The sequence below is a fragment of the Pipistrellus kuhlii genome, unplaced genomic scaffold, assembly GCF_014108245.1.
Source record: "Pipistrellus kuhlii isolate mPipKuh1 unplaced genomic scaffold, mPipKuh1.p scaffold_m20_p_5, whole genome shotgun sequence".
Classification (NCBI taxonomy): domain Eukaryota; kingdom Metazoa; phylum Chordata; class Mammalia; order Chiroptera; family Vespertilionidae; genus Pipistrellus; species Pipistrellus kuhlii.
This window is the reverse complement of record NW_023425551.1, coordinates 73831762-73851096: the sequence shown is the minus strand read 5'-3', so window position 1 is coordinate 73851096 and position 19335 is coordinate 73831762. Positions and strand designations below refer to the sequence as shown.

At 54.2% G+C, this 19335-nt stretch overlaps 1 protein-coding gene across 2 annotated transcripts in view; it reads left to right on the top strand.

The window, feature by feature from the left end:
- The first annotated feature begins 1007 nt into the window (after window positions 1–1007).
- PTK7 (protein tyrosine kinase 7 (inactive)) overlaps window positions 1008–19335 on the top strand; it is a 64855-nt gene continuing 46527 nt past the window's right edge. For both annotated transcript variants that reach the window (XM_036413706.2, XM_045572635.1), the window contains exon 1: window positions 1008–1282. In XM_036413706.2, the coding sequence (XP_036269599.1) occupies window positions 1204–1282 (79 nt within the window). In that variant the 5' untranslated portion in view covers window positions 1008–1203. The remainder of the gene's footprint in view (window positions 1283–19335) is intronic.

The following is a 19335-nucleotide window of genomic DNA, read 5'->3' as shown; positions in this document are numbered from 1 at the left end:
CTCCCGGCTGTGAGGCCCTCTGTGGCTGCCCCTCCTCCTCCCAGCTGCTTGGGGGAAGGGAGGTCTAAGCAGGCCTGGGGGGCCCTCCGGAGCCAGAGAGGAAGGAGGCGCTCACTATCCATCCCCTCTCAGCGTATCCTGGAGGCCTGAACAGCAGCTGGGGCCCATCTTCTAAAGCTTGACTCCTCCTGACCCGCCTCCTACACCCCTTGCTGCTTTCACAACAAAGAAAGAATGTGGGGGTGGTGGCGCTGGGGTGGGGGTGCCTGGAACAAGGGCTGCGCTGGGCCTCCCCACAGCTGGAGACTTGGCCATGCCCTGACACAGCCCAGATTGCCTGGAGATGGACTTGGGATGAATTTGTCAGTTTAACAGCCTTCAGCCTGGCGCTCTGAGTCCAGCCAGTTTCTACCTTTGGGCTCAGTGTTGGTCCAGAGCCAGACCAGACCCCGGCCACTCGCCGGTCCCTCATTTCTCCAGGCTACCTTTCTCCTGGGGCTGCACCGCATCTCCCTCCAGGTCACCTTGCTTGGGGGACACCACGGATAGCCTTCTGTTCTAAGTCTCCCTAAAGATTTCAGGTTGCAAAGTTCCCTCCCACCCGGAGACTCGGGGAGTTGCTGGTTAGGGTCCAGAACTGACCATCCTCCCCAGGGGTCACGGAATCAAAGGTTACTGTGGTTTCCCCCCCCCCTCATGCCCCCCACTCCCCCCCCCCCCCCGGTCCCCCCATCCTTGCACGGTAGGCGGTAGGCAGAGCCTATCTCACCCTACCTCGCGCAGGTCCAGGGCGCTCTCCGGGCCTCCCTCTGCCCGGGCTCCAGCTCCAGACCCCTCCCCCAACGGCGAGCTCCTCCCCGCCACGACGGGGAGGGGGCGTCGAGGGGCGGGGCTTGGCGGCGGCGGCGGGGAGGGGGCGTCGTGGGGCGGGGCTTGGCGGCGGCGGCGGGGAAGGGGCGTCGAGGGGCGGGGCTTGGCGGCGGCGGCGGGGAGGGGGCGTCGTGGGGCGGGGCTTGGCGGCGGCGGCGGCGGCGGCGACGCGCGAGGACTCGGAGGACCGGGCGCGCGCGGCTCCGGTGGGGACGCCTCCGCTCCGGCTGCTGCCTCGGCGCCCGCGCTGAGGTGCGCTCGGCCTCCGGGGCCCGCCGCGGGGCGCAGTCCGCGCGTCCGCCCGCCCGCCCGTGCCTTCCCCGAGCCCCCGTGATGGGAGCCGCGCGGGGAACCCCGAGCAGCCGCCGCCGGCTGCCGCTGCTCAGCGTCCTGCTGCTGCCGCTGCTGGGAGGTGAGTCCCGGCGACGGGGGAGCGGGCTCGGAGCGCGGGAGCCCGGCCGGGACCAGGGGGCGCCCGGGGAGTGGGTCGGGGCGGCTGGAGCGGGAAGACACCCCGGAGAGGCCGGCTGGGGCGCGGGGTGCCGGCGGCTGGGAGGCGGCCAAGCCCCGAGCGGGCTCGGCCGGTGGGGACCCTCCGCCACCCACGTCCACGAGGTCGCGTCTCCAGCCTCCAGAGTTCCCCGGCCCCAGCGCGGAGTTCTGCTCGGGAGGTGCCGGCGCCCGGGCCCCGGTGGGGAGTTCATTTTCGGGAGAAAAACGCCTGCCCCCACTTAGCGGGGGTCAGGGAGGGGTCCGGCGGCGGCGGACGGGTGCCCCTGGCGGGCTCGCCCAGGTGAGGGGGGCCGGCCCGGGGCCAGATGCGGGGCGACCCGCGGCGGGCGCGCTGGAGCTTTGTTACCGCGGCCGGGCCGCCGCTCCGCTCCCCTCCGCCGGCGCCGGGCCGGGCCGGGACCCCGCGGGCCCCGCGGGCGGGGGCGGCGGAGGGGAGAGTCCGGGGCCGCCCCATCTCCTCCGACTCCTGGGCCCGAGCCCGCTCCCGGCCGGGGCAGAGTGGCGAGCGGAGTCCCGGGCTGTCGCGGTGACTAATGTGGGAAGGCCGCTGCCAAAATCGGGCATGGCCGGCCTGCAAAGGTGCGGACGGGGTTGGTGCGGCTTCTTCCTGGATTCCCATCCCGCGCCGCCTCGCCGGGGAGAGCGGATCTCGCTTTCCACGGGCCGGCCGGGCGACAGGAGTTCCTTCTGTCTTTTCTTCCAGCCTCGGCGTTTCGGTGAGGGCGTGGCCCTCTCTCCTGGACCCGGATCCCACCCCTCACCCCTTTACTCCCTCACCCCCTCACCCCCTCACCCCTTCACCCCTCATCCCTCACCCCCTCACCCCCTTACCCCCTCACCCCTTATCCCTCACCTCCTCACCCCCTCACCCCCTTACCCCTTCACCCCTCACCCCTTCAATTCTTTACCCCTTCACCCCCTTACCCCCTCACCCCTTATCTCTCACCCCCTCACCCCCTCACCCCTTCACCCCTCACCCCTTCAATCCCTTACCCCCTTACCCCTTATCTCTCACCCACTCACCCCCTTACCCCCTCACCCCTAATCCCTCACCTCCTCACCCCCTCACCCCTTATCCCTCACCCCCTCACCCCCTTAACTCCGCACCCACTAATACTCACCTCCTCACCCCTCACCCCCTTACCCCTTCACCCCTCACCCTTTCAATCCCTTACCCCCTCACCCCCTTACCCCCTTACCTCCTCACCCCTTATCCCTCACCCCTTATCTCTCACCCCCTCACCCGCTTACCCCCTCACCCCTAATCCCTCACCCCCTTACCCTTCACCCCTCACCCCTTTAATCCCTTACCCCTTCACCCCCTTACCCCGTCACCCCTTATCCCTTATCCCCTCACCCCTTATCCCTCACCCCCTCACCCCCTTACCCCCTCACCCCTAATCCCTCACCCCTTACCCTTCACCCCTCACCCCTTCACCCCCTTCTCGCCTTTATTCCCTGTCTGGGTCACACCTGAGAGTTACACTGAGGTATTGAAGCGCTTTACAGGAAAGCACTAAACTACCCGCACAGCCTGGACTGGAAATATTTCTCCCTTAAAAAAAAAAAACCACCAAAAAAACTTTGAGGATGATTGTGGCAGCAGCCCTCTCTGGGGAACTCTGCTCGGGAACCTGGTCCCAGCTCATCACTGTCTTCCTTTGAAGAGCGGCCTGAGGCAGGGGTGGGGTGGAGAATTGTCTTTTCGGACATCTCCCTGGCCCCCCAGCTGCGGAGGGGTTTTGGTGCTGATGGAACCCACCTCTCCCCCAGCCCTGGTTGTAAAAGGAGAGGTCATTGTAGCTCAGGACCCGGGATTTGTAGGAGGTGTTTCTGGAGCTGCCCCGTGTTCCCTGTGATGTGTGGGGTGGTTATTGCTCCTGGCAGAGCCCACATCTGCTCCCAGAGGAAGTATGGAAGTTTTTTTTTTTTTTTTTTTTTTTTTTTGCGCAGCCAGGATGGGGGGCCCAGCCATATGGGTGAGCAGCTTCCTAGGTCAGCCAGCTGCTTGGGGTTTGGGCGTGTGGGTTTGCCTGCTACGGCTGCCTTTTTCGAGGTCTGGAGTCAAGGGGAGATTCTGGTGGAGACGGGGCTCTTGTGCAACAACAAATGCTAAATTCCTTCCCATCCCTTCCGTGAGAAGAGGACTGGGATGGTAACGGATGTTAGCCGGGTGACTGGTGTTTCGTGGGAAGTTAGGGCAGGCGGAGGGCTTGGGACTGGAGGTCTGGAATCTCCGCCGGGGGTGGGGGGATGCTTGTGCTCCACAAAGGAACATTTTAATGAGAGCCTTAAATCAGTTCCACCAAATGTGCCCTGGTGTGGAACCTGTCCGTGTGCTGGAAACAGTTCCAGTCAAGCGCCTGCTGTCTTACAGTGGAGCTGGGGGACCCAATCCACCCCCCGGCCAGCATGACTTGAGGGGGCAATGGTTTTTAAACAGATTACGGTAGATTTTCCCATCTCCTCGTTTGTGTAATTGGCTGGAGTTGTAGGGAGACCCCGCTGTTAATAAGGTTGGAGTAAGGGACTAGGTTGGGATAAGGTTTGTGGATTAGGCCATTTTGAAGTTTGGATAATTATGCTGTAAATGGCCTAGTAATTTTCCAAACTTTGAGATCCCTGTTGTGATTAATATGGTGGAGGAGGAGGAGGAGGAAGGGGAGAGGGCTGAACATTTGCAACCTGGGATTCTGAGATCCAACTGCTTGATCAGTGGTGGTCATTCCACATCCCCGTTCCCACCTTCACCCCCCCACCCCCTCCATTCTTTCCTCAGGCTCTTGTTTCTGTGGGGAAATGAGATTGTCACGTCCTGAGAGAGGCTGTTCTGCAGACTCCTCCAGGCTCTGCAGCCTGTAATTCAGGCTTAGGAGCTGCTGTTATCAGTGATGGGCTTTCTCAGATGTTGGGAAGTGCAGTGGGAGGGCCCTGGTAATCCCTGCACCTCACTCGCCAGAGGATCTAGTCAAGCTCCTGGGGCCCGGAGCAGGGTTGAGTGGTGGCAGAACAGGGTTGAGTGGTGGCAGAGCTCAGGCCGTGGAGACGAAATGTTTGGCAAAACAGCACCTCCAACCCCGGCAGGCCCTGTGTCCCTGGGCAGATTTCTCGACCTCACAGTTGGCCTCCTCTGTAAAGGTGCTTACTTCCTGGAGTTGTGCTGAAGATTAAATGTAATGAGTCTATAAAGGGCTCCTTTCTTGTTCTTCCTCTCCCGTGGTGTACTTCCAACATACCTTTCCAGCACTACAGTCACCCCGACAATAAACGTTTCCACCAGCTGGAGCCCTCCATTCCACCCCAACTAGTCTCATTCCTGACGCGGAAAACACACATGGCTTCTCAGACCTTCATTCCTCTCTGGCCAGTCCCCAGTCATGGACTGCCTCCCCACCTCTCTCTCTCTCTCTCTCTCTCTCTCTCTCAAAAAAAAATAAAAATAAAAATAAAAAAATAAATATTTCTTTTGATTTCAGAGAGGAAGGGAGAGAGATACATATCACTGATGAGAGAGAATCACTGATCCTCCTGCATGCCACCCACTGGGAATCGAGCCCACAACACGGGCCTGTGCCCCTGACTGGAATAGAACCTTGGACCCTTTAGTCCACAGGCTGACACTCTAGCCACTGAGCCAAACCAGCTAGGGCTCCCCATCTCTCTTTGGCCCAGCTCCACCTCCACTTCATCCCCCAAATTGTCCTCTCTCTCCTGCCAGAAGGTGGATGCCAGATGAACTTCTGAACTCCTAGGTCACCTTCCATATTTTTGTCCCATTTGGGCGTTGGGTTTTAATTTACTGAAAGGCGCCCCCTTTAGAACTCAGTACAGTAGTTTATCATGGGTCCGTATCTAGGTTTATTAAAAAGGTCGAAGAACCTTTTGGGTAGATGGCAGCACAGCCAAACAGCCCCTTTGCCTCTAGGCGTTGGGATCTGTGTGCCCTTTCAGCTTCTCTGGGTTGGGCTGCCTGTGGTGCCTCCCTGTGTCTGCTCTGCCGTGACACAGTGAGGGGACCGGCCCTTTCTCCTCGGTGCCTGGGCTGCCTGTTCTTTGTGGCGCTTTCTGAGTTTTGATGTGGCTGCTGGCCTTCTCCAAGAGTCCCTGGGTGTGGGCAACCACCCCTACATGTGAAGCTGACCTGCCTGGAAAAGCCGCAGCTTAGAAACCATGAACTGGGTAGGGGCCTGGATCATCCACAACTGTGCCACTCAGAACAAGGTCCATCAGCATTTCCTGGGAGCGTGAATCAGAATCCCAAACGACATTTTAACAGTCTCCTCACCGGACTGCTCCCCAGAGTTCCAGAAGTCCTGCTCCAGGCATCGCTCCTTACACAGACACTCCTGTTGCCACAGGGCAGATGAGGGGCCCTGGGTCCTGCACAGTGTTTGGAGACGGATCCAGTTCGTGCACACACTCTTTGGTGTGATGTGTGTATTTAAAAACGACCTCCCTCTGGGCTGGATTTGAATCAGATTCTTTTAGGATACTTGTCCATTACACATGTGACATTAGCCCTGGCCGGGCGGCTCCATTGGTTGGAGCGTCATCCCTTACACCAAAGGGTAGTGGGTTTTGTTCCCACTCAGGGCACATACCTTGGTTTCGGCCTCTTTTTTTTTTTTTTTTAATCCTCACCTGATGATATTTCCCCCATTGATTTCTAGAGAGATTGGAAGAGAGGGAGGAGGGGGGGGGAGAGAGAGAGAGAGAAACATTGATGTGAGACACATCGATTGATTGCTGGGGAACCTGCAACCGAGGTATGTGCCCTTGACCGGGAATCCAACCTGCAACTCTTTGGTGCAAGGGCTGGTGCTCTAACCACTGGGCAACCATCTGGGTTTTGGGTTTGATCCCTGGTCAGGGTGTGTGAGCGTGGGTGGTGGCCCATCGTTATTTCTCTCCCACATCGATGCACTCCCCGCGCCCCCCCCCCCACACACAAAAAGTTCTCCGTGAGGATTTAAACTTTTTTTTTTTTTAAAGAACTGGATGACTGTAAAAGGGTCACTACGTAAGTGTGATGTTCTGTTCCTCTTGGAGCCTCGGTTTTTCTCAGAGGAGCGTGTGTCTCGTTTTATAACGAAAGCCAGTGGAGAAATTGAATTCGTTAGGCAGTAATTTGGTCGGTGGACGACTTTTCAGGAATACTGTTGGTTCCTAAAGGGAGGTGACGTCTTCCCTGGGCCTGGGAGTCGTGTTGGAGCATTTCATGTTTTGGAGTGCTGAAGGGGTTTGTGTGAGTTTGTGTTTAAGCCAGAGCAGCTTCTGTGAGATTCATCTGGGGTGGAGATTGGCCGGTTCAGACTTAATTTTTGAGCCAGCAGCAGTTTGGGGCCAGGGATTGAGTCTTTGATGTTTTCCTGATTGAAGAAGGGGCCATTAGGACCTGGGTCCCCTGGCCTCCCTAACCTCAGGAGTATGCCTCTCTGCTGCTCAGCCCCCGCCCCCTCCCTCCAGGGGCAGGGCCACATGCGGGGGGGGGGGGGGGGGGTGTCACAGGCTCGGAGCTTTGGCTGCTGGTGAGGGCTCTAGCCTTGCCCTCCAGCTGCCCGGCCTGCATCTCGCTTCACTTCCTGCTCTGGCCCCCCACTGCCTGGTCCCTTTTCTGAGGGTGTGGAAGTTCTGCCACGGTGGCTGGGTGAGAGTCCTGTCTTGGGGTTCTCTGAGTTCACTGCTGAGTGCACACTTGGCCGTGCCGAGCCCCCTGGCGCTTTGGTGGAGCTGGCACGGGAGCTGCTACAGCTAATCGGCGGTTTGAGGAAGCCCTCTGTAGTATGTCACTTTTTCCATCCTCTTTTCTTCTCTGGATTTGGGCCGTTTTCCTGCCAGCAGCCGTGGGGCAGGGAGGAAGCTTTGAAGCCGTTTCCCTCCTGCTGCTTGGTTTGGGTTCTCCCGCTCTGGCGTCCCTGGTGCATTAACACCGAGCAAAGCACAGCTGAGCGGAATGCAGTCTGCCGGGGCCCCGCAGACCCCAAGTTCCTGCCAAAAGCTTTGACCATCATGACAAGTAGGCTATGCATCTGCCGGTGTAGGTGTGTATGTAGCTGGGTCCTGAGTCCTGGGGTGTGGATTTTGAGTCCCATGTTGGGAAGTACAGTGTAGACTTGTTGTTTCTCAAAAAATGGGGTCCAGAGGCCATCTGTGAATAGAGTGGAGGGCAGGAGACCATGGGTACTGGTTAGCATTTGGGCTGCCTGGGCTTTACTGCAGACTTGCCCGTCAGAATTGTTTGGGGCAGGCGTAGAATATATATTTCAGTTTCTTTAGGTTATATTGTATTTTTTGAATAGCCAATCCAGGTACATAGTTCACATCTCAAAAGGAAACTGCATTTTACAGGAGCTTCCCAGGAGATTCTCACCTTCACTCAAGTTTGAGAAGCCCTGGGTGGCCCTGAGGAGAAGGTGTCAGTCTAAAGAGGAGGCGTGGTGATGAGGAAGAGGGTGGCATTAATACCAAGGGGCTGAGGAGCAGGTCCCTTAAAAGTGTTGGAGGCTCTTCTGTGGGTGATGCTGTCTCGGGTGGGGTAGGAGGCAGGGGGGAGACAAGGTGGAGAGATGTGAATCAGATGAAGTATAAAGAAAGACACCATTCGGAATCGTGCTAAATAAAATAGAACATTCCGGAATGTGTAGGATGGCAAGTCAACAATGCAGGTGTAGTGGGAAGGGCTTCAGAGAGGAGAGAGGATTGACGTTGCTAGCTAGTAGCTATAGGCTGCATATGGGCATTGAACCAGGAGTCTGAAAACTTGGGTGGTCCTTTTTATAGTTTCGCCAACATCCAGGCGTGATAAAGGAGGAGTGGTGACATCTATGGTCCTGTGACACTTGCTTTTGTCTCTTCTGGTCCTGGCCCAGTTGCTGCCTAAGCCACACCACCCTCAGCTGCTTCGTTAACCTTTCCCAGCCTTAGTCTCTCCTCTTCTGCAAAATGCAAATGATGCCGGTCCCTGCCTTGCAGGCCGGTGCTCCTGGCTGTGGAGATGGTTGCCCCGCGAAGCCACCCTCTGGCCAGCCCCGATGTCTCTTCCGGGAGACTGTCCTGACCCTTCGCATCCCTTTACGCACGGTGTCAGCTCTTCTTCCCAGTCCTCCGGCTCTAGCATGGTTTGCAGGGGCTCCACAAAGTCGCTCTTGACCGGCAGCTCTAGAAATGGTTTCCTCCTTCTATAAAGCACAGATTTTCTCAATGGGTCTCAGTATGCTCACAGCAGCCCAGAACTGTGGGCACAACCACTGTGCATTTCCTGGTGGGAATTCTCCCTCCGTCCATCCCAACGGCCGCTCCTCCTCAGGCATGCTAACGTTCTTCCAGGGAGTGGGTAGGACTCGGCTGGCTTCTCGCAGCCCGGGCAGACTTTTATATTACCCCGAGGGAGAGGCTTCTGTCCTCACGGGGGCGGCTGTGGGGGTTTTCCCAGTCAGTCACTCTGTGTAACTTGTGGGAACTTCTGTCAGCGCCTTGGGAGGCTCCTGAGGTGTTGTGTGGTCTTCCCAGGGCTGGTTAAGGTGGTCAGAGTGGGCGCAAGCATACACTGGCTCTCTTTTGTCTGCTGCTTGGGGTGGTGGGGCAGAGAGGAGGGTGCTTGGCTGCTTTTGGGACTGCCGGGGTGTCTCAGCAGCCAGCTCATACAGTGCCTTTGTGCAAAGGAGGATGAGGCACCATCCTGCAAGCGAACGCAGCCCTGCACCAGGACACGGGGCCTGGCTAGGAGAGCACAGGCGGTGTGGCCAATGGCCGGGCAGCGTGAGCCGTGCACGACCTGCACCGTCACACGGGACTGTCCCGTTGTAACAGGCAGCTCTTGGCCTCCCAAGGACCAAGGTGGTTTTGGTGACTTCTAATAATGTCTCAGGTGAATGCTTTTCACTGCTCTTCTGCCTCCTGGGGTGGGGCCTCTGCCTCGTACAGTAGAAGTCTGGGAGGTTGGGGCCCACTCTGCAGCTTGTCCCTGTGGCTGCCGAGGTCTAAGCCTGTGTCTGGGCTCCTCTCCCCGCCGGAGGATTTGCTGCCTTGCAGATGGAGGCTTTTAGCCTCTGCAGTAATTGATAGAGAAGGCTGGCTGAGTGCTCAGGTTGGAGGGGCAGGGCTGCACAGCGTTTACTTCACAGTTAATGAGGAGCTTCCGGCTTCCCTCTCTGCCTGGGCACACCTGGACTTCCCGTGGCCCCACAGAAAGCGTGTGGGCGGGTCTGATTTAGAGGAAGTCCCGTAGAGGAAATGACTCTAGTCACAGAGAAGGGACCTCGGTCTGGGGGGGCTCTTGTTCTGTGTACCCCAGGGGTGCACATCCCTCTTAGCCTGAGGAGGCACCGAAGGGACTCCGAGCAGGCTGGGAGGTGGGAGACATGGACCCTACCCTCCACATTTGTCCCAGACTGTTGGAATGGCATTGGGCAAGCCCCATCTACCGCTTGGGCCTCCCAACTTGAGAGCAGAAGACCTTGGAGGACCCTTCATGTGGGGGCCTTCGAGACTGACCGGGCCCAGGATTGCCACTGACACTCCCCAGCTGTGTTTCTGCCACATGGCAGGCTCCCCTCCTTGCCTTTAATCTGAGGGCCACGTTTTACTCTGGAATCTCTAGTGCGTGGGCACAGATGCGTTTGGACTTGATCAACTGGTGCTGTGGGTATAATTCCCTGGGTGCGAAGGGGAATGGAAAGGCTTGAGTAAATTTTGTCGGAGGGGGGGCGGTTTGGGAGGGAGTTTTTATGAGAGCGTTCCTGTCTGAGGAAGAGAAGGCAGACATACTTACCCGGTTAGTCCTCGGGTATGTGAGGGGCTAGTGCTTTTGCACATACGGAGACCTCTGGAGGGAGGCTTACTGTTGGGAAGCAGGGACCGGGTGTGCTTGGGGAGAGCCTCCTCTGAAATAACCAACAATTCCGGGCTTTGCAGTTTACGAAATGCTTTCACTCACACTGACATTTGATCCTATGAAAGCGGCTCAGAGAGCAGGAGGAGGATGCAGGGTTTTTTTGTTTTGTTTTGTTTTGCTTTGGAGGGGGAGGGGGTTGGAGGCATTTGACAGGTACAGGAACCAAGGCACAGAGCATGATCTGCTCAGGACTGTGGAGCTGATAATAGAGCTGATTCCCTGTGCTCATCTGTCCTTGTGATGTGTGTCCTCACTAGAAGCTATGAAATGTGGAACCGCACATGCCTTGGAACCGGGTCATCTCTGGGGAGTGGATTCTGCTCTCTGAGTAGGTTTAGGAGCCGTCCATCTAGAGCCAGAGGGGGGAGTAACCTTCGTTCTTTCTGCCTAAGGAGTATGTCAGTGACTTATTCCGAGAGATCTTTAGGGCCACAGACAATTTTTCTCCCTTGCTTTTGTTACAGAACAGCCAGGTTAGGGTTTTCAGTGGCCCATTCTGAAGTTTGTATACATTTTTGGAGTTACGGTCAGACTGTATGTAATCTAGAAGTCCAGGGGACCTGCCCAAATCCCCATGATCTGAGCTTTTCTTGTGAACCCACGGGTTCTTAGACTCTCCGCCTGGTGCTTCTAGAAGGTCACGGGCAGTGGCAGGCCCCAGCTTGCAGGTGTGCTGCCACATTCCAGACCAGCGTGCCTGCTGGGAGCTGCACACTGGGCGATGCCTGGTGCAGGCCACAGGTGGTAAAGAGTCGCCCCTGCTGTGGCTTCTCATTTGCCGGCTCTAACTGCGTTTGTATGGAGTTTAGTGGTAAAGACCCCGGCACATAGTAGGGATACAATGGATGTAGGTTTCCCTTTCATTTCTGACTTTAGAGGCAAAGTCTTATTTATTTATTTATTTATTTATTTATTTGTCATTTATTTATTTTTTTATTTTTATTGATTTCAGAGAGGAAGGGAGAGGGAGAGAGAGAGAGAGAAACATCAGTGATGTGAGAATCATTAATCAGCTGCCCCCTGCACACCGCACACTGGGGATCGAGCCCACAACCCGGGCATGTGCCCTCACTGGGAATTGAACCGTGATCTCCTGGTTCCCATGTCGACGGTCACCGCCGAGCCACCCCAGGTGGGCTGGAGGGGAAGTCTTTTAATTCTCAAGAGGTTCCAGAGAGGCTGGACAATGCCCTCTGATGCTCCAGGAGATGGGGGCTTTTTTTGTCTCCCTTTTGCCGAGCTGTGACTGCTCTTGGCATCCCTGCTGAGTCGGTTCTTCTGCCCCTGAAGGTCTCAGACAGAACCTACCTCCTATCAGGGAAGGGTGCAGAGTGACACTGGGGCGCTCTGATTCTGTGTCGCTCAGCTATTGAAAAGCACAAAGCCAAGCTGTTTCCCGGCTGGGAGACGAATGAGAAGCACCCTGCCATGCCAGCAGGCCCTTAGAAAGGTGATGTGCTAGGATGGCATTTGAGATCCCACATTCGTTTCCTGAAAAACGAGACAAATCACAAAGAACACAGTTGTCTTGCAGCCTTAGGGGGGAAATACAGGGAAATGCTGGCTGCTGGTCTTGGATCTCCCACTACAAAGAACAAACCGTTCTATCTGGCCTGTTACTTTAGCAGCTTAAACTAATGGTTAAACTGGCAGATTTAAAATATGTCCAACATGTTAGCGTTATCGCCACCTGTGATTTGGTTTCCTCCATCCCAGGAGTCCTGGCCAGAGGAGCTTGAGTGAAGTGTGTGGGGGGGGGGGCGGGGGGGCAGATGCTGGGTCCTGGAACAACCCTGGGGGGGCCTGCTGGAGGATCTGTCTTCCATTCCCCCCTCCCCAATTCCTGAAAACTTTTATTTAGTAAGCACATGCCCCCTGCCTTGATACAGAACCCTGAGTTGCTTGGTCCAGTGTGTGTGTGTGTGTGTGTGTGTGTGTGTCCCTTTATTTATTTTAAATGTTATTTATTGATTTTTAAAAATATATTTTAGTGAGTTTTTACAGAGAGGAAGGGAGAAGGAGAGGGGGAGGGATAGAGAGTTAGAAACATCGATGAGAGAGAAACATCAATCATCTGCCTTCTGCACATCCCCCACTGGGGATGTGCCCGCAACCGAGGTACATGCCCTTGACCAGAATTGAACCTGGGACCCTTCAGTTCACAGACCGACTCTCTATCCACTGAGCCAAACCGGTTAGGGCTATTTATTGATTTTTGGAGACAGAAAGAGGGAGGAGGGGAGAGAGATCAGTTTGTTGTTCCACTTATTTATGCATTCCTTGGTCATTTCTTGTATGTGCCCTGACTGGGGATCAAACCCACAACCTTGGTGTATCAGGGCAGCTCTAACGCTCTGAGCTACCCTGCCAGGGCTTACTGTCCCTTTATTTCTGTGTAGGAGGCTGGGATGCTGTCTCTTTTTTTTTTTTTTTTTTTTTTTTTTTTTTAAATATTATTTATTGATTTTGTATAGCGAGGAAGGGAGAGAGATAGAGAGTTAGAAACATCGATGAGAGAGAGTCATTGATCAGCTGCCTCTTGCACACCCCCTACTGGGGGTATGCCCGCAACCAAGGTACATGCCCTTGACCGGAATCGAACCCGGGACCTTTCAGTCCCCAAGCCGACGCTCTATCCATTGAGCCAAACCGGCTTCGGCGATGCTGTCTCTTTACCTTCGTTTCAAAGGCTTTAGGAGATGGTCTGAGCAATCTTAGGCGAGTCTCTACTTGAGCCTCCCTGTGAGATTCACTTTCCCAGGCCCCCTGAAGCTGCTGCCGGGGACCCAGACAGGGGACAGGGAACCTGGGGCCAGCCTGGCCTGGGCTTGGGTGGCACCCCTCTGTCCCCTTCCCACCGGCAGGGATCAAAGCCGCCTCCTCAGGGGACAGGGAAATGCCTCTCCCAATGGCCCCACCAGTGAGTAAACAGCCGGGCCTCTCGCTGCTTTTGAAGCACCGAGCCTCGGGCCTGGAGGAATGCAGAACATTTCGTTTTAGGAGTGGACTTAGGTTTCCACCGCCTTCGGTATTTGCAAATTTGAAACAAATGCCCTCATTTAGCAGCAGGCAGGCCAGGCAGTAAATGGGGGCTGTGGGAGGGCATTTATGGCGGTCACAGGTATTTGTGGGAAGACGGACCCCAGCAGGTTTGGGAGAGGACACACGGTTTATGGTTAGGTGGGCTGTACGAGGACCCCAGCCAGGTCTCCAGAGGAGGGTTGTTGTTAGGTGGGCTTTGTCATAAAAAAGTCTAGCTGCCTCCTGCCCCCTAGGAAGTATCTCCTGTCAGACAAAGGGTTTGGGTGGTGTTTATCCCCCAGGGCTGATGCAAAGGGCCTTGTCCCTCGGCTTGGCTGCCGGAGTGTCAGATTTCCAGCGAACCCTTCCTTCTCCCACTCCCAGGGCCTGAAAGGCTCATTAACTGTGCCTTCCATGGAACAAGTTGGCGAGAGGTTCCCCCACTTCCAGCAGTTTGTGAGGAAGAGGCTGGGAAACCTGCTTTCCTTTGTTGTTGTTGTTTCTGGAAGTAGATCTTGGTAGGGTGCCATGGCAAAAAGGCCATGATTTTAGCAATCAGCCAAGCTAACGTTGGGAGCCTCTGAAGGGGCGGCCTCACCCAAGCCGCCTGAGGCCTGGCCACCCCCCTCCCCACCCCAGGCCAATTCAGAAATCTGCTTAGGAACCCAGCTCTGGCTTCACAGTTTGCTCCCTTGGTTCCCTTCACTTCTCTGAGCCTCAGTTCTCTCGTTTGTAAGATGGGCATAATCACACCAATCCCACGAGAGGTCGTGTGAGAATTAAGAGAAGTAGTACTATATATTTCATTTACTCTATAACTGATATTTGACCAGTGTACTGCAAGGATTTTTATTTTTTATTTATTTAAAAATGTATATTTTATTGATTTTTTTACAGAGAGGAAGGGAGAGATAGAAACATCCATCAGCCGCCTCTTCCACACCCCCCACTGGGGATGTGCCCGAAACCAAGGTACATGCCCTTGATCAGAATCGAACCTGAGCCCCCCTCAGTCTGCAGGCTGACGCTTTATTCACTGAGCCAAACCAGTTTCGGTTGCAAGGATTTTTGAGACGAGGAGATTAAAAATTGCTGCTCTGTAAGGCGCTCTTGTCCTCCCTTCCGTTTACATCTTTGAAAACAGGTTGTGACATCAGTTATGCAGCGTTGTTTCTAGTCTCATTGGTACCTAAGTAATAGGTACCAATTACTTTTAGTGCAACCTAAGTAATGGCACAACTTAAAATAAGCGACATCGTTGAGAATCCATGTACGTGAAGGACTTAGCCTGTCATACAGTGAATGCTCAATAAAAGATGGTCACAGTGTGATGAGGGTGGTTTATTTATAGGCCTGTTTCTGTTTCTCATCCACCAGTAACTTTGAATAGAAACTGTTTTCTTTTTAGTCTTGTACATAAATAACTAATGATGCTTAAGGCGGCATCATGATTATGTGTGTGTGTTTGGGGCGGGAGGCATGGCAGGGGGACTTTTAATTCCTTAGAAGACAAGAGAGACCCACAAAAGGAAGGAGGTAGATGTCCCTAAGAGGGTAAAGAGTCCATTATGGAAAGAAAATTCCTCTCTGACGGTAGAGTCTCCGTCTAAAAGCCTGGGCTATTCTTCAGGGACACTGGAGACTCACTCCAAGAATGGATTGTCTGGTGGGCAAATTAAGACAGAACCAGAAGAGAGTAATTAAGGACGCAGAGAAGCACTGAAGAGGATGCATGCCAGAGGATGGAGACCTGAGGGAAGGGGGGGGGGGGGCGCGGGCAGGAGACAGAGATGCTGGCACTTTCCTCCACTCCCAGGTGGCACAGTGTGTGGGGTTGACTCACGCTTTGTGGAGGCAACTGGTGTTTTCCATTCTGCTTTGTGCTGCTGAATGGCACCTTTTCCTCTCCAGGACTCAGGAGGCCCAAAGGCCAGGGCGTTCTGCATTTGGTTGTGTTCTGGTTCATGTGATGGTAGAATGGATTGGTTGTGGGGTTGGGGTTTAGAAGTTAGATGTTTGTACTAGTGAATGTCAAGAGCAAAGCTATTTTTTTCCTTTTCAAAAAAAAATTTGTTTTTTTTGTTAATCCTCACCCGAGGATATTTTTCATGGATTTTTAGAGAGAGTAGAGGTAGAGGAAGTAGGGGAGGAGGAGAGAGAAACATTGATGTGTGAGAAATACATAAACTGGTTGCCTCCCACATGAGACCTTGGACCAGGAATTGAACCCGAGACCCATTGGTGGGAGGGCCGAGGCTCTCCCACTGAACCACACAGGCCAGAGCTTTTTTTCTTTCTTAATAGATTTATCTCAGACCTTCTAGATGTGCACTTTCCTAGGCTTAGGCACTTCTCTGCCTTCCAGGGGTTTCAGCATGCAGGATTCTTTCTGTGATCTTCCCAGAATTTTACCCCTCAGTACCCAGCTAGCAAAGGGGCTGATTAACGGATCCACCTGGAAGGCAGGAACTCGGGTTCGGGATCTATGAGGCCCGTCCCTTCCGTGGAGTGCCTCTCTTACCCTCCTTTGGCAGTGTTTTGAAGAATATGGTGTAGCCCTGACCGATTTGGCTCCGTGGATAGAGTGTTGTCCCGGGTTCGATTCCAGTCAAGGGCATGTACCTTGGTTGCTGGCACATCCCCAGTGGGGAGTGTGCAGGAGGCAGCTGATAGACGTTTCTAGCTCTCTATCCATCTCCCTTCTTCTCTGTAAAAAGTCAATAGAATATATTTTTAAAAAAAGAAAAGAATATGGTGTAGATAGCTGGAGGGCTGTGAACAGTCAGAAAGAACGTGATTGAGGTGTTAAGATAATTCCAGTGCTGTCTCCCTGAAAGCCTTTACTATAATGGTATGGGCATTTTTCATGACATAGAACTTATTTTTGGAGGCCCTCTGAAATTCAGTGTGAAATTTTCTTGTGGGGTATCCGACCTTCCTGTCTTCTCTGTCCTGTGAAGGTTGAAGGAGGCAGTGGTTAGTTAGCCCTGACCAGTGGCTCAGTTGGTTGAAGTGTCATCTCATCCTATATAATAAAAGCCTAATGTGCAAATTTAGGACTGGGAGTTCGACCAGGAATTTGATCAGGGGGTGGGGCCTGCTGACTAACTGCCCGTCCCCCCCCCCCCCCCCTCAGGGGCAGCAGTGGTGATGGCAGCAGCAGCAGGCAGACAGAGGGAAGGGAGGCCTCGGCTAGCAGCTGGCAGCCACTAAGGACCCTATCCATGCACGAATCTCTTGCACTGGGCCTCTAGTATACTAATAAAGGTTGTGGGTTCAATTCCTGGTCAGGGAACATACCTAGGTTGCAGGTTCCATCCCAATTTGGGCACGCATACATTGATGTCTCTCTGTCCCTTCCTCTCTAAAGTTCAATAAAAGCACATCCTCAGGTGATGATTAAAAAAAAAAAAAAAAAAGGCAGTGGGGTTCCTTCCAAACAAATACTTTAAGCCCTTTTTATGTCTCAGGTACCCCAACTAATACCTATGGGCCCTCGGCTACCCTCACGTTAGCCAGTTGCCCAGTTTGAGTCACAGCCTCCTGATTCCTTGCTTGCATCATGACTAGAAAAGCCTGGAAAGGACTTGCAAGGACCTCCTACCAGCTGCTGGCCTTGGGGGAGAGGCCTGTGGCAGCTGAATTAACAGCTGCCTGTTCGGCGGGCGGTGGCCTCAGCTCTCAGGAGAGGTGTTGATCAGGCTGACGGGCAACAAATCCCCCTGAGCCCCAGGTTGGAAGTAAATTTGTTAAAAGTTGCTCTTAGGCTCCTGACAAATTGCTTTCAGTTTTTGCTGCCAAAGAGAACTCTGAAAACTGGGTGTAAATTGGGTTATTTATACTGTCTCTGTTTTCGTTGCTTCCATGAAGTTGGCCAGGGAGGGCGCCGGTCCAAGGGAGCTTTTCAGGTTCTGGTCGCTCAGGTACCTGGAATCAGGTGAAGAGGAGGAGGGGTGGGCCGGCGTGTTGGGGTGAAGTGCCCTTGAATGCAGGATGTGTGGTGACCGGACAGGCCTTTGAGGTGCCTGGGACCAGCCCCTTCCATTAGATCAAAGAAACGCCTTTTGTTTTCCCTCTCACACTTTCCTCTGCCCTGGAGCCAGAGTCGTAAAGAGGTGGGAGTTGTGAGGGTCTGCATCTGGGGGCTGGGGTGTGGGTTGGCGGGGCTAGGAGGGAGCCTGGGAGGGGGCTGGGGTCTTCTCTGGTGCCAGCACTTCCTGTAGTCTGCTCCTGCCGCCCGGGGGTCTGCCTGGGCTAGCCTGGGCACCTGGGGCTCTGCTGGGCCACCCGCCCAGTAGGGCCCTGCGTGCTGCGTTGGGCTGTGCACCCAGCCACACAAAGACGGATTTCACTCCAGGCTAAGTGTTTTGTTGCTGAATCATTTGCATTCATTAAAAGTAGTGAAGGGTGAGTGATATTTAAGGCAACAAGACGGTTTTGCTGGAAGCTGCTGCCTTAGAACCTCATTAAGAATTCCCGGGGCTGGGGAGAGGATGGGTGCAGCTCATTCAGAGCTTACTTAACTTCTGACTGCATTGGGCATAGGCCAGCTACTAAAATATGAAAAATGTTTGCCCAGCAGCCCCCAGAGCTTGGTCAGACTGCCCTGGCCAAAGAAAACACACACTTACAATTCATTATTTAGCCGCCTCCTGTGCTTTGCTCCCTGCTCGCTCCCTGTCTCTTCCTCCCCTGGGACCTGCTGAGTTGGTGGGGGAGGGGAAAGGGACGACAGGAAGGTCCCTTCATAATTTAAAAGGAAGGTTGGCCTAAAGCAAGTGCTGTCTGCATTCAGCCTACCCCATCCCACCCCACTCTCTTTCCAGGCTATTCCACACAATCTTTGCCGAGAGGCTTCAGGGTGTCGTGAGGGTTTGCTATTTTCAACAGAGCCGTCACAAATATCCTTGTGCCCTTGCACTTGTATATCTGTAGGATAAATCCCCAGAAGTAAGTGGAGCTGTTCTGTCAAAGGATATGAACATAGCAAATCTGTGTTAAACTTTTTTTTAAATATGATTTTTTACGGAGAGGAAGAGAGAGGGATAGAGTTAGAAACATCAATGAGAGAGTCATCGATCAGCTGCCTCTTGCACACCCCCTACTGGGGATGTGCCCGCAACCAAGGTACATGCCCTTGACCGGAATCGAACCCGGGACCCTTTAGTCCGCAGACCGACGCTCATCTACTGAGCCAAACCGGTTTCGGCGGCTGTGCTAAATTTTTTATATTTATGTCATAATTTTCCTGGGGAAGGGGTTTCCCAGGGAGGGAGACATTTCGGAATCCCTGTTGTACAGTGGGCCTGTGGAAATCACACGGAATATCACTGTGGGAAAACTGGTAAGCATGGCTCCAATGTGGGGCATTTTCCTCATAAGGAACCAGAGGATTTGTCATCTGGACCAGACACTGTTAGTGGTTATGCCAGGACAACCGACGTAGGCCAGGGTAGTTCTACGTCTCTTGGGGTACGGTAGCAGTTTCCAAGACCAGAATTTGAGTCCTGGATGTAGTTTAGCTTTTCTGAATTCCATTTTGAAAGGTTAAAGGCAGTGAGTGGTGTGTGGACAGGCTAAACAGCCATCTCAGACCATGAATAAAGAAGAATTGAATTTATTTCAGAAAAAGGAGATGAGGGGTAGGGATATCCAGAGGGAAGGGAGAAGCCCCCTTTTCTCCAAGGCCCCCTTTTCTCTGGCTCACTGAGAAGTCAGAGAAAAGGGGGCCTTGGAGACAGGTCCAGGGGTTATCCTGGGAAGAGCTGCCGCTGCCCATTGCTCCCCTGGTTACAAAGCTCACTGGGTCCCTTAGAGCTTAGGGGATACGTGCCTGTGGGGAAAAGAGAGGGAGGGAGTGGCAGTGGGGTTTTCCTTGGAGGGAGAGCACACACTGGGTCCCTTGTCCTCAGTGTATTTATCTCTTTCTCAGAGGTGGAAATTTTAGGAGAGGTCTCAGGGAAGAGTCTCAATAGAATATTCATCAACTTTCTAGGTGTGCTCTTTCAGTTTGCAACTCAGGTATGTGCCCTTGACTG